This window comes from Elephantulus edwardii, unplaced genomic scaffold, assembly GCF_000299155.1.
Source record: "Elephantulus edwardii isolate Elephantulus edwardi_28Jun2011 unplaced genomic scaffold, EleEdw1.0 scaffold00055, whole genome shotgun sequence".
Lineage (NCBI taxonomy): Eukaryota > Metazoa > Chordata > Mammalia > Macroscelidea > Macroscelididae > Elephantulus > Elephantulus edwardii.
This window is the reverse complement of record NW_006399805.1, coordinates 11,547,811-11,562,454: the sequence shown is the minus strand read 5'-3', so window position 1 is coordinate 11,562,454 and position 14,644 is coordinate 11,547,811. Positions and strand designations below refer to the sequence as shown.

Below are 14,644 nucleotides of genomic sequence, written 5' to 3'. Positions count from 1 at the left end.
GGGGTGAGGGGGACAGGAGAGGTGGACAGTGCAGTGGTGCCTGAGGGGAAGGACAAGGCTGCATGTCCTGACCCAGGCTGGCTCTTCCTCGTCTAGTTTGAACCCAAGCTGATCTCCCACAACGAGACCATGGTGCACCACATCCTGGTGTACGCCTGTGGCAACGCCAGCATCCTCCCCACGGGCACCAGCGACTGCTACGGAGCTGACCCGGCCTTCTCACTCTGCTCACAAGTCATTGTGGGCTGGGCCGTGGGCGGCTTGGTGAGTCCAGCATGTGTACCTGGGATTGCCAGCTGTGGACCACAAATGGCCAGGAGGCTTGAGGGTGGACCCCATCTGGTCTCCAGCCTTCCTGCTGCCCCAGCCCCTCCCTCCAACAGAGCTACCAGTTCCCGGATGACGTGGGCATCTCTCTCGGAACACCCCTGGACCCCCAGTGGATCCGCCTGGAGATTCATTATAGCAACTTCCACAACCTTCCTGGTGAGGGGCTAGCTGTTGCTGGTGGGCTGGCTGTCCCTGCCAGGCCCCTCCTGTGACTCAGGCCTCAGCGGGCCTGTGTCCTGGATCCTCCCCTGATTCTGGCCTCTGCTTGCCTGCATCCAGGACCCTCCCCTGACTTGGGCCACAGCGGGCCTGCGTCCAGGACCCTCCCGTGACTCAGGCCTCTGTTGGCCTGTCACCTGCTCCCTTCTGTCCAGGGATCTACGACTCGTCCGGGATCCGCCTGTACTACAGTCCTCAGCTGCGCAGATACGACATGGGTGTCCTACAGCTGGGCTTCTTCACCTTCCCCATCCACTTCATCCCCCCGGGCGCCCAGTCCTTCATGTCCTACGGGCTGTGCAAGACGGAGAAGTTTGAGGAGGTGAGCACGCAGCTGGCCTGACCACCTGGCCGGGCCCCAGGTGCTGAGAATGACCTTGACCTGGTGCTGAGAATGACCTTGGCCTGGTGCTGGGGAGCTTTGAGCGTGAGGGTCAGGACTAGGGGGCAGGAGGAACCAGGGAGTGAGGGTCAGCACCCTCAGAGGAAGCGCCCAGAATTCAGTGGGGTAAGTCGAGGAGCAGATGGAGACCAGGGTTCGTGTAAAACAGGGGTGCGCCCTCCCTGTCACAGATCAACGGTGCCCCGGTGCCCGATATACAGGTGTATGGCTACCTTCTCCACACCCACCTGGCAGGCCGGGCTCTGAAGGCTGTGCAGTACAGGTAAGGGGCCAGATTGACGGAAGCTCCCATCTGGATGTCGGAACGCGTGTGGAGAATGTGCCTGTATTGTGTTAGGATGTGCGCCGTGGGAGTAGGGGAGCTGCAGACTGGAGACAGGGCTGTGGGGAGCTTCTGCAGTTCACTTGCAAGCTGGTCACCCCTAGGATGGCCCATCCTCCCCGCCTTTGCTATCCGCCTTGATCGTTTCCTCCTCCTTCCCTCCCCTCCCTCTAGAAACGGGTCCGAGCTCCGAACCATCTGTAAAGATGACTCCTATGACTTCAACTTGCAGGAAACGCGGGATTTACCTGCTCGCGTGGAGATCAAGCCTGTGAGAACCCGGGAGGCAGGGCTGGAGCTGGGGCGGGCTAAAGAGGAGGGAGGTGTGGCCAGTACGTGGGTGTGGTCACACGTGGTTAAGAAAGGGATGTGGCCAGAGCTCAGGCGTGACTGGGACGTTATGTGAAATTGACCAGAGCAGGCGAGGCAGGGCTGGCACAAGGGAGAAGTGGCTACGGCAGGGAGGAGAGGGGCTGGAGGTGAGGGACAGCCCTAGAGGCAAAAGGTGGGGCTGGAGGTGAAGGACTGGGCTGGAGGTGAGGGACTGGGCTGGAGGAGAGGGCCTGAGCTGGAGGTGAGGGGTGGGGCTAGAGGTGGGGTCAGGGTTGAGGTGAGGGGCGGGACTGGAGGTGAGGGGCTGGCTGGAGGTAAGGAACAAGGCTAAAGGTGGGGAGGCTGGAGGTAAGGGGATGAGCTGGAGGAGAGGGCCTGAGCTAGAGGTCAGGGGTTTGGGGCTGAAGGTGAGGGGCAGGGCTGAAGGTGAGGGGCGGGGTTGGAGGTGAGGGGCGGGGCTGGAGGTAAGGGGCTGGCTGGAGGTGAGGAACAAGGCTGGAGGTGGGGGGCTGGAGGTGAGGGGCTGAGCTGGGGGTGAGGGGGCTGGGACTGGAGTTGAGGGGCGGGGCTAGGTGAGGGGCGGAGTCGAAGCTCCTTACAATGGGCTGCACCTCACCTCTCTGACTTAATCTCAGTACACCTGTTTGATCCCAACAGGGCGATGAACTGCTGGTGGAGTGTCACTACCAAACACTGGACCGAGACTCCCTAACTTTTGTGAGTGTCTTTCGCTGCAGTGTCACCATGGAGACAGTCCACAGTAGAGCCTCCTTATCTGTTGGTGGATGGATCCAGTGAACCTTCCTCTGAAGCTCCAATGGGGTTACTCTTTCCCTCAGCATCTGAGGGTGCAGGGGCTCCCTCCTTTCTCCGTCAGTGTCCATCAGACCACACAGAGGGTGTATTCTAGAGCCCCGTAGCCTCACTGCCTGAGTGCTAAGGTCAACCCAGCCACAGGGCAGCTACTGACCTTAGACAGTTACTCTGCCTCTTTGTGCCTCAGCTTCCTTATTCATAAGATAATTACTGACCACCGTGTGTGTAGAACCCCTACATTTTGACTGTGGCACCTGTCGCCCAGGAGGCCAGCTGGAGTTATGCTTACCAGGACCGTCGCCCAGTCTATGTTAGGAATGGTGGATGGGACTCCCAGTTGGTTGCAGGCTGTAGAGGAAGGTAGGACGACCAAGCTGGTTGTTATAAAGGTGGAAGGTGGTGGAAGAACGGGGAGAATGCCTCCGAGGAACTCACAGGAAACTCATGTAGAGCTGAGGTCCCAGAGAAGCAGCCTGAGGACGCCAGGTGTGAGGAAAGCATGAGGTGTGTGGGAAGAACCCCAACGTGACTGGAAGGAAAGGAAGGGGGAACCTGCAGGGGTGGAAGGAGGGAACTGAAGCTGGAGGAACCCTTGAATCACAGATGTCTCTCATCTTCATTTCCCGGACAGCTGTGCTTAATTCTGTCTCTAAAATATTTCCAAGTGAATGAATGAGTGGGTGGGAATTTGTTAAAGACAAGTAAACTGATCAACTCCTTGCCATTGCTCCACTGGGCTTTCGGAGGCTTTAAATTGCAGGAGAGGAGATTGTCACAGGGCAGCTGGTGGATTCCAACCACTCACCTTTGAGTTGGTACCACTCTCTGCTGATGGGCCACCAAGGCTCCGTAGATGGATAGGTGGTGTGAGGAAGTCAGTAGTTGGTGACTCCAAGCCATGCTGACCCTCTGTGGTGCAGCAGACCGTGGGCTGTAGAGTTTTTAATGGTGAGATGGCTGTCCTTCCCCCTCTGCCGAGTGGTTTTAATATCTTTTAGATCACTAAGCCTTTCTTCCATCGTGTCTCTGGGTAGACTCGAACCACCAACCTTTCAGTTAGCAGCCAAGCTTGTTAACTGTTTGCACCACTCAGGACTTGCACATGTGGTTAGACACACCTGCATTTATGAGTGTGTGTTTTGTGTGTTTCGGTGGGATAATGGGAACCACAGGGAACTGTGGACAGGCAGATGGCAGAACCCAGAATGCTTCTCCAGCCGCAGTGTGGAAGCTCTGGAGTGTTCAGATGGCGGCTGGCAGCCGTTGGTGGCGGGAGGCCAGCTGGGAGGCGATGGCTTTGGGTGGAATCAGGGCTGCGGCCACGTCAAGGCCATGGTGGACGTGCGCTGTTTGTCTCTGGAGAGGACAGCATGGAAGCTGCCACAGTGAGTGGGTTTCTATTAAGGAGACCAGTGTGGCTGGCCCATCTGCCTCACCTGCTTCCTCCCTGTTCTCCTATGTCTTCCCCTCCTCAGGGGGGGCCCAGCACAATCAATGAGATGTGCCTCATCTTCCTCTTCTACTATCCCCGGAACAACATCTCCAGCTGCATGGGGTACCCCGACATTGTCTCCGTGGCTCATGAACTGGGAGAGGAGGCCTCTGAGTGAGTCAGTCTGAGAGGAGAGGAGAGGTCATCAGGCCTGCAGGGAGGGGCTGGGCAGATGGGGGCAGGTGGAGGGGAGGAGAGGAAGCACTTCCCATTGGCCCTGCCCTGAGCTCCCCCATTGGGCTGCCTGCACCCCCATCCTCCTCACCTTGGCCACCATCATCTGACTGTCCCAGCTGACACAGGCACGAATGTTGTGACTTATTTTTCACATCGGCGAGGCCACTCAGGGACAGGTGAGAAGTGACCCCAAGAAGCTAGATCATCCAAGCTTAAGCTCTGCTTCTTTCTCATGCACTCAGTTTTCCCGGACTGTTTTACCTTTGAGCACTGACACTTAGTCATGGAGCTAACAGTTCTCACTGAAATCTGATCAAAGCCCAAGAGCTTTGTCAAGTGAAACGCTCATGGTGCAGACACAGCCCTTCCTGACTCAGCTGCCACCTGCTTCGGTGTGTTCGGTCCCTGACTGGTCAGAAGATCCTCTTACGTTTCGTTTTATTTGGACCTCTGAGCTCTGACGATGCTTCCCCAAGGTCAGACTCACTCTGAGAGTTTCACGCAGTTGTGAGATTCGTGCTGAGGTGGAAATGATGCTCACAGGAGTGAGGGAGGTGTGTGCATGCTGTGTCCTGGTGGTCACTGACCCTGGTCATCTGTCTCCTTCTTGGTCCTCCCGCTGTGACAGCTCCATGGAGGGCATGATGGCCATGAACAATGTTGAGTGGACTCCAGAGAACATAAAGAAAGCAGAGAAGGCCTGCAAGGAGGCCCAGCAGACAGTGATCATCAAGACTATTGACGTCAGTGTCCTGAGTCACCACCTGTTGGGGGGGGTAGGACAGGGGGGGGGGTTCGAGCGGGGGGGGGCGGGTGATGGAGGTGGAGCCTGAGGGGCAGGCGGGCTGAGGGAAGCAGAAGATACCCTGACTCGTGGCTGGGCCACGGCCGGGAGATGGCCAGTTGTAATTTCAGGACAGAAAGGAAAGAGGGGAGTGTCCACACTCACTTGCATCCTGGTCCCACAGGAGGTGGTGGAGAACACTACAGGCTGGATCCCCGACATTGCTCCTACATCCAGGGGACCCTGCTTGGAGTCCACAGGGGGCAAGGTGGAGCCCCAGGACAAGACCCCTGCAGGCTTCAGGGCAGCCACCCCTGTGACCCTCTCTGGCACCAGCACCATTGCCCCCAGGACCCTCCCCTTGGCCACCCTGCTGATCACACAAGGGGCCCTTTCGTGGCTCCTGGTCACCCAGGCTAGAGACTGGCCCTGACCCCTCACACACTGGCTCCTCCTCTTCCAGCAGACTCTGACCTCCCCCTGTGCTCCCACCACCGCTCAGTGGGCTGCATCTGCCCTTGTAGGTGGATGACCCCTTCCATCCCTCTGTCCACTGGAAACCTCAATGAATGTGGAGCTTAAATAAAGGATTTGTTCCCTCTTAAAGCCTCTCCCTGTGGCTCGGTGGGGAATACGGTATTTATAGTGATCCTTGTATCCCTGTGCAATTAGGGTAGGATCATAGGGACCTGTGAGGCTTTGGAGAAGAGAGGCCATCATCCAAGGTAGAGGAGAACACCCAGGCATTTGGGGGCCATGCCTGTTTCCTTGGTACTGGGGCACATGTGGTGGAAACAAGGAGTCTGGATTTTAGGGCTTCTCAGCCCTGGAAATTATAGGTGTGGAGGAGAAGATGAAGTTTCTGATTAATTATGTACAGAGAAGGACAGAGACTTGGGGAGTCCAAGAGGGAAAATAAGAGGCATTGGCATCCCCAAGGATTAAGGTGGAAAAGGAGAAGAGGGGCCATTTGGAAAGCACAGTTTATGAGGCATAGCATAAAACCAAACACTCCTGATGCCATCCCTTCCCAGCTCTCCATCCTCACATGAGGAAGACCTGAAGCTGCAGAAGGTCAAGGACAGCAGTCTTCAATATGGATTGAAGCTCAGCATCAAGAAAACAAAGATTCTCACCACTGGGCCAATTGGCAGCATCAGTATGGATGGTGAAGAGATTGAGATAGTTAAGTTTTAGTTTACTTGGCTCCACAGTCAACACTCTTGGTAACAGTATCCAGGAAATCAGGAGATGAATTGGATTGGGAAAGTCAGCTGTGAGGCATCTCTCAAGAATACTGAAGAGCAACGATGTCAGGCTGGAGACTAAGGTGCACCTGATCCAGGCTATAGTCTTTCCAATTACACGCTATGCATCGGAGAGTTGGACAGTGCATAGGGATGATAGAGAATTGATGTCTTTGAGCTATGGTGCTGGAGAAGAGTGTTGAATATACCTTGGACTGCTAGGAGAACAAACGGGTTTGTCCTGGAGAGGGTGAAGCCAGAATGCTCCTTGGAGTCAAGGATTCTGGAGCTTCATCTGACATTACTTTGGGCATGTTGCAAGGAGGGACTGGTCCTTGGAGAGGGACATCATGTTTGGCAGAGTGGAGGGGCGGCACAGGAGAGGAAGACCCTTGATGAGATGGATCAATTCTGTGAGTGGAGTCGTGGGAATGAGTGTGTTTGAGACAGCGAGGTTGGCACAGGATAGAACGGCATTTAGGGGTCCTGTACATAGGGTCGCTATGAGTGGCAAGAGACTTGATGGCACATAACAACAACAACAACAACAACAACAACAGTTTTTCTTGACGCTGCCACAGACTTTGCTATTGTAGTTGTTAGATGCAGTTGACTTGACTCCAGCTCACAGCCCCTCTCTGTAAAACAGATCTAGACCGTGTCCTGTTGCTGTACACTGTCCTCACAGTCTCCACTGTGCTCACAGTCCTACCTGTGCGGCAGGTCACTGTTGCAGACCTTTGTCCATTTGTCTAATAGTCTTTCTCTCCTTTACTGACTTGCTGTTTTTCCAAGCATGGTATTTTTTTCTAAGAACCGGACCTTTCTGACAACATGTCTATAGTCCATGAGACCATTTGGCCACCCTTGCCTCCATGGAGTGTTGGCTGCCCTTCTGAGATCTGTCCCTGGATCATAGAAGCCAGGGCCCATAGACAGGTTTCACAAAGTGTTCAAACAAGTGGTAACACAGTGTGTGGATGTTGCCTCTGTCTTCTCCAAGCCTAATCACAGAACACACTTCCTGCATCAACTTACATTTCAACTCTTAAATTTCTTCCTGTAGTTAAAACAGTATCCTCTGCTTTTTCACAATTCTGTACCTTCAATCATGGTTCGTTTCTATATTCAAAGGTGTTGAATTTCAGTAAGTACAGCACAATGATGCTTTCCCAAATCTCAAGTGCATCCAGTGGAGCTTTGGGCCACTTTATCCACCCTGGTGAGGTCCAGTAGGAGTTAGGGCTCGTAACCCTTGGTCTTGGGTCACCCTCAAGTCAACTGTATGGAGCTCCTTCCATAAAGAGAAGGGTGAGTGAGGTCAATGTGACAAAGTCCATTGGTAGAACTCAGGATCATGAGCTGTTTCTTGGAGAGAGAATGTCCGTTTAAGGGCCATTTATGCTCTGGCATAAGGCCTATCAGCTTTTTTTGGGTTGACTCATGGACAGATTCCAAAAGGCAGACATAGCCGCTAATAATTCTATGTGTCTTATGGACCTCCATCAAAGGTGGAAGATGTATAAGTGACAGATGGTAGACATCCATGTGGTGGTGGTGGTTGTTGTTATGTGCCACCGAGTAGCTTGCGACTCATAGCGACCCTATGTACAATAGCTCTAAACTCTGCTCTATCCTGTGCCAATCTCATTGTCTCCGACACACTCATCCCGATTGCCCCAGTCACTGAATCAATCCACCTCCCAGACTGCCTTCCCCTCCTGTGCATGCCCTCCACCCTCCCAAGCATGATGTCCTTCTCCAAGGACTGGTCTCTCCTTACAACATGTCCAAAGTATGTCAGACGAAGTCTCAGAGTCCTTGCCTCCAAGGAGCAGCCCAGTTTAACCCTCTCCAGGGTGAATCTGTTTGTTTCCTTAGTCGTCCATGGTACCCTCAGCACACTTCTCCAGCACCACAGCTCAAAAGCATCAATTCTCCTTCTATCCACGTGGTCATTGTCCAGCTCTCTGAAGCATCACATATCCATGTGGTTAAGAAGTGTTAATCCATAGACTCTGGTGTTGCTACTGGTTGAAAAAGTCATGACATCCTTGATCAGAACTGGCACATGGAACCAGGATAGTGTTGTCCTGTGATGCAAGTGGATTGTCTTTGCTACTAACTGGAAGGATGACAGTTGAAACTCATCTGGTGGCACTATGGGAAAAGGTCTGGTGACCTGCTTCTGTAAACATTAAAGCCAAGAAATCTCTATTCTGTGATACATTGACTATGAAAGACTGAGAATCAACTCAATGGCAACAGCTCTAAGGTCTCTTAGTTTCTTAGAAATTTGTTCTGTCTGGTTAGAACGCTTTTATACTCTTAAAAATGATAGATATTACAGCGTAACTCAATCCACAGTGCTTTGTTTATGTGGGGTATATGTGTAAATATTGTATCAAGAATTAAAGCAGAGTGCTCGCTTCAGCAGCACATATACTAAAACTGGAACGATACAGAGAAGATGAGCATGGCCCCTGCACAAGAATTAAAGTAGAATCATTGCAAAATACTTATTTATTAATTCACTTAAAATAACAATAAATCTACTATATATCATAAATAATACAAAGTATGAAAAAAGTTTTTCCAAGCAAAAATAATCAGTGAGAAAAATAGCATAATGACATTATTTTACATTCTTGTACATCTGTTGACTATTTAATTGACTAAAAGGCAGTGAGATTCTTTCGTCTGTGCATCGCAGCAACACACATAGTGGAGCCCCTGAAAAGCACCTACCTAGACAAGAGCGATGACAGGCAGATACAAATAACAACCTCATTCAATTATGAGGCCAAAGGGAGGGAAGTCCTCTGCCAGCAGGAATCACATAGTGGCCGCAAAATGGGTTGTGAGAATAGTTAAGGGCTGGGCAACATTTCATTCTGTTGAAATATTTAAGGTGGCCATGAATAAAGGTCAACTTGATAACAACTAAACAGCAATTGTGAAAATAGACTTGACCTTGTAGATCCTGAACAGAGTCTTAGGGACTTCAGAGATCCCCAAGCTGTACTTTAATAAATACTGTTCAGGAAGGGGAAACTTCAGTAGCCCCCAAGTAGTTGCATTTAGTAGTAGTCTAGAGTCTAATGATTGGGTCTGGAGGAACTAGAAATGGGTTACTGGTAAATGTTGAATTAAGATGAGGAAGACAAGAATAAGACGCACATCTGGACATTACAATAATAGGAGAAAGCCTCACCATGAAGGAAAGCACAAATGACAGTCCAGGTATGTCTCTGCGTCTGAGGCTGTCTCTTCCCATATCATACTCTTACACTACTGTCTCCTTCTAGGTGGACCCAGGTTACATCAGTGCATCTAGGTGAGCCTGTTCATTGATGTCAACAGCAAGCATCTAAGACGAGGTCGCAAGTAAGATTAGTTCCATATTCTTGGAAATATTGGGGGTGTCTATGGAATGAAATACTTTTCCAAGTTGGAGTAAAAGTACTAAAGTGCCTATTGAAGTCTCCAGAGTTTAGGAAGCTATGTTTTTTAATGTTTTAGTTTATTAGTTATCTGTTAATGGTATTTTTACTTTCCATGCTAGCAAAATGCACATACACTATTCCTAACTTAATGATTCTAGTGCCTGTAGTTGAGGTGTGTACAAGTCCTTAGTATTTTCTGTATTGATAACTACAGTAAGGATGTCTTTTGAAGCAAAAATATTTTCAGTATACAGAATAACAAATTGATGTTTTAGTAGCTATGGAAATAGGAAAAATCAATAAGATAATAAAGTATAACATTTGCTTGCTTGTTTATGTCCTTATCACTACTTAAATAATATATTGTGATGTTAATAATTATGACACAATGAATATATGTTTGTGTATATATTGATCATGTTGTTGTTGTTATGTGCCGTTGAGTCACTTGTGACTCATAGCAACCCTATATACAACAGCCGTAAACCCTGCTCTCTCCTGTGCCAATCACACCGTCTCCTATACACCCATCCTGATAACCCCAGTCACTGAATCAATCCACCTCCCAGAGGGCCTTCCCCTCTTGCGCTGTTCCTCCACCCTACCAAGCATGATGTCCATCTCCAAGGACCGGTCCCTCCTTACAACATGTCCAAAGTATGTTAGAAGAAGCCTCAGAATCGTTGCCTCCAAGGAGCCACCCGGCTTGACCCTTTTCCGAGCAGTCCATGGTACTCTCGATACTCTTCTCCAGCACCACAGCTCAAAGGCATCAATTTTCCTTTTATCCTCCTTAGTCATTGTCCAACTCTCTGATGCATAACAAGTGATAGCAATCACAAGTATTCACAACTATTACTATTATGTTACATTAATATTCTGTAAATCGAGAAATGAGCCAGTAATGGTCTTATGCAGTATTTATCCTTATGAGTCTGAGTTAGTTCACTTAGCATAATGGTCTCCAGTCTTTCCCAAGTTATGTAATATTTTTCCAAATCATTGCTCCTGAGTGCTGCATGGTATTTCATTGTGTGAATGTACCACAATTTCTCAATCCAGTTGTGAATGGACATTTGGGGTGCTTCCATGTTCTTGCAATGGTGAACAACGCTGCTATGAACACTGGCATACTGATTTCCATGAGTGTCTGAGTTCCATTTCTTTGGAGTATATTCTTAGTACTAGAATAACTGGGCCATACAGAGTTTCTATGTTCAACTTTTTGAGGAAATGCCAAACTGTCTTCCTGAGTTGGTTTTACCATTTTACAATCCCACCAACAGTGTATGAAAGTTCCGATCTTCCAGCATCCTCTCCAACATTTATTGCTTGCTGCCCTACTAAACTTTGCCACTGCTACTGGGATGAGGAGGTATCTCAGTGTGGTTTCAATTGCATCTCTCTTATTGCTAGTAATTTTTAGTATTTCTTCAAATACTGCATGAGATCATTATTGTAAAAATAGAAGGATAACTAGTAAAATGTGTATGATGATCCAGGGAAGTTGTGAGAGTGGAAGAATGAGTGAAGGCAAAACCACATGGTTTCACAGTCTGCTGGGTGGAGGGAGGGGTGAAGGAAATGGGGAGAATCCAGTGGGGACCTAAAAAGATGGGGTAATGATGGGCAAGGTCCAATGGTGATTAATTTTATAAAACATCATGCATGGGAATGATTGTATAAAATATAATATGAATGAAGAATAGTGTGAAACACAGTGAATACAAACTTTGTAAGCAAACCAATATAAAATAAAACAAAAAGAATATAGAAAAAAGAAGCCAGACTATTTCAATTATTCCATCTAAAGCAAGAAAGTGTGTGTGTGTATATATATATATATCATCTATATCTATATCAGCTATATCTATATCATATCTCTCTCTGTCTCTCTCTCTCTATCTCTATCTATATCATCTATCTCTATCTCTCTCTATCTCTATATCTATATATTTATCTCTATCTCTATCATCTCTCTCTATCTCTATATCTATATATTTATCCCTCTCTATATCATCTATCTCTATCTCTCTATCTCTATATCTATATCATCTATCTCTATCTCTATATCATCTATCTCTATCTCTCTCTCTCTATCTATAATCTATAATCTATATACACATTCTAATGTAGTTTTATCTGAGAAGCTGAAATAACCTGTGATGTCTGTGCCTGATTTACAGAATATATCTGTAGTTTATTAATTGATGAGCTTACAGAGGTATTAATGACAATAATGAAAAAAATAGCAGTACATCTTCTAATTGTGACTATTGTGCCCATGGCTTCCTAAGTGATCCTTATAAAGCTAATATTGAACGCATTTCTAAGTATATATGCAATGGTAACTCTTGGAGGAGCTGTGTGTGTTATATGTTCTAGTATTAAAATTCTAATATTTGTGGGAGTTCATGTGAAAAAACAAGATAAAATATCTGTTGACTACTTTTCTGCATCTACAATAGTTGTGATAATGTGTCATGATCTACAGTAATTATGCAACCTAGAGGAGTCATAATCAAGGGACTCTATTGGCATTAATAGCATTTGAAGTATGATTAAAGACAGTAGCAGAAGCACGCCTGGTTGTTCTGTCAGCGTGGTAGCACGTGAAGCATGTGTGATAATATCTGCAATGGCTGTAGCATCACTTCTTACAATGGTAAGTATACGACTGCAAGTAGAATTTATTACTAGAGGATAAATTGCTGAATGTGGAATAGCAGGAATTAACAAGTCATAGGAAATATACGTACGTGTGCGTGCGCACATGTGTGTGTGTGTGTGTGTAGAGTTTTCTGTAATTTTGCAACTTTTCTGGAGACATCTGTAATATTTAATACCTGCCCTATACTGGTTATGGTGTCTATGATGGGAATGGCTATATTATAGTACTTAGAATGTCAGTGTTTGTGAAGGCAGGATAGGGCCAGATTCATGCCTGTAGTTTACGGGGGTCTCTGGGAGTTGTAGTTGACTTAATTCACCTAACAACAAACAGCTACGTGTAAGAGGCAGTAATCGAAGGTCTACCTTTTGTATTGAAAACATCTATGGTGGTAGTGAATGCTTTGGGGTATCTCTAGTACCTGTACTAGTCAGAGAAGGTTCTGTATGTGTGAAGAAGTGTCAGAGTCTTGAGCGCTATGCCTGGAGCAATAGAACAATAGGAGTGCTTGTGGTGTCATCGTTAGCAGTCTGTGGCTGTCTTGGGACTGTCTGTCTTGGAAGTATTTATAATAACTGTAATACCAGTTATTACATTGATCATATTTCCTCAGTGATACCTGGTATAGTGGTATCTCTATGCTGTCAAAGTGGCATTTAAAGCATTGGTAGTGGTGTTTAAAGCATATTAGGATGTTAGGTAGTTGTAATGTTTTCAGTAACTGCAGTGGGAGATGTATTATTTGTGGTGGAGGTGTCAGGGCTTCTTTGGGGTAACAATGTAATATTGTCTTGAGACACAGCTTCTAGAAAAGTAGTGTTTGTCATGGTAACTGCGGTGGTAACTGTAGTTGCATTTATGTTTCCTGTGTCTGTGGTATTAATAATTCTTGTAGTCATTGAACCTAAAGTAACAGTTGGCATGCTGGAAGTAGTGTTTTCAGTAGTGCTTGAACTAGGAAATGCTGTGGAAGCTGATGCTGTGTGGCTTGAGATTTGTGTCACAGTAGTAGTAGGTGAAGTTGTGACCTGTGTAGGGTCTAAGGTATTATGTTGAACATCCATGGTTGTAAGGCCTTTTGTGGGAAAACTTTGGGCAGTAGGGAATGTTGTGTCTGCAGCAGTAGTACTTGCATGAGAAGGAGTGTTTCGAATAAGAGCAGTGGTATGAATACTACCAGTAGTATTACTTGTTGGGGAAGTACTAGTTGTATTAATAATAGCAACAGTAGTACTTGTAGAGGAAGGAGTACTTGTAATGGAAACAGGGGGTATAGTGGTAATATCAGCAGTTTTTGTGAAAGGAGGAATTGTTGTAATATGTATAGCAGGACTATTGCTAACATCAGTAGTACTTGTTAGATATGGAGTAGGTGCACTAGAATTTGCAATATTAGGGCCAATTGTGTTAGAAAGAGTAGTATTAGCATCAATATCAGTAGTACTTGTTAAGAATGAAGAAGTTCTATTAGGAATAGTGGTATCAGTGGTAATATCATTAATACCTGGAGTAGCTGTAGTAAGAATAGTTGTACCAGTGGTGGCAGTAGTAGTGGTTAAGGGGAATAGTGTGGTTGTGTTAGAAATAGTAATATGAGTGCTAGTTCCAGTAGTACCTGTAGGCAAAGGAAGTGTTATATAAGAATCAGTAGAATTAGTGCTAGCATCTATGGTGGGAGAGGGAGTAGTTATATTAGAAATAATAGTATTAGTTCCAACACTGGTAATGCTTGTCAGGAATGAAGAAGTTGTAGTAGGAACAGTAGTATCATCAGGATTTGGAGTGGTTATAGTAAGAGTAGTTGTGCTTGTTGGGATTAGAGTGGTTGTACTAGAAATAGTAATAGAAATATTAGTATCAGCAGTAACTGTAGGCCAAGAAATAGCTGTAGTTGAATCAGAAGTGTTAGTGATACCATTCATGGGAGGGGAAGGGGTAGTTGTATAATAAGCAGTAGTATTAGTGTTAAAATCGGTAGCACTTGTCCAAAATGGAGAGGTTATGTTGGGAACAGTACTATCAGTGGCAGTACCATTAATACTTGGAGTAGGTGTAATAAGAATGGTTGTATTCGAGCTATTATCAGTAGTGCTTGTTCGGGATGAAGTGGTTGTCCTAGAAATGGTACTATAAGTACCAGTACTGATAAGAACTGTAGGCCAAGTAGTAGTTGTATAGGAATCAGTAGTATGAGAAGCAGTAGTATGAGTGTTAAAATCAGTAGCACTTGTCCAAAGTGGAGAGGTTATGTTAGGAATAGTATTATCCATGGTAGTTCCATTAATACTTGGACTAGGTGTAATAAGAATGGTTGTATTCGTGCTATTATCAGTAGTGCTTGTTGGGGATGAAGTGGTTGTCCTAGAAATGGTACTATAAGTACTAGTACTGGTAGTAGCTGTAG

The 14,644-nt window shown here is 46.9% G+C and overlaps 2 protein-coding genes across 2 annotated transcripts in view; one reads left to right on the top strand and one right to left on the bottom strand.

Annotated features, from left to right (window-relative positions):
- Nucleotides 1-5,309, top strand: part of LOC102862005 (DBH-like monooxygenase protein 2-like) — a 10,210-nt gene extending 4,901 nt beyond the window's left edge. The window contains exons 5-13 of the mRNA XM_006887238.1: nucleotides 97-264; nucleotides 384-486; nucleotides 705-871; nucleotides 1,123-1,214; nucleotides 1,449-1,545; nucleotides 2,265-2,324; nucleotides 3,899-4,029; nucleotides 4,721-4,835; nucleotides 5,061-5,309. Coding sequence (XP_006887300.1) covers nucleotides 97-264; nucleotides 384-486; nucleotides 705-871; nucleotides 1,123-1,214; nucleotides 1,449-1,545; nucleotides 2,265-2,324; nucleotides 3,899-4,029; nucleotides 4,721-4,835; nucleotides 5,061-5,309 — 1,182 coding nt within the window. The remainder of the gene's footprint in view (nucleotides 1-96; nucleotides 265-383; nucleotides 487-704; nucleotides 872-1,122; nucleotides 1,215-1,448; nucleotides 1,546-2,264; nucleotides 2,325-3,898; nucleotides 4,030-4,720; nucleotides 4,836-5,060) is intronic.
- Nucleotides 5,310-14,010: 8,701 nt separating this feature from the next.
- The window catches only part of MGAM (maltase-glucoamylase (alpha-glucosidase)), a 103,572-nt gene continuing 102,938 nt past the window's right edge, over nucleotides 14,011-14,644 (bottom strand). The window contains exon 45 of the mRNA XM_006887237.1: nucleotides 14,011-14,070. Within this exon, the coding sequence (XP_006887299.1) occupies nucleotides 14,011-14,070 (60 nt within the window). The remainder of the gene's footprint in view (nucleotides 14,071-14,644) is intronic.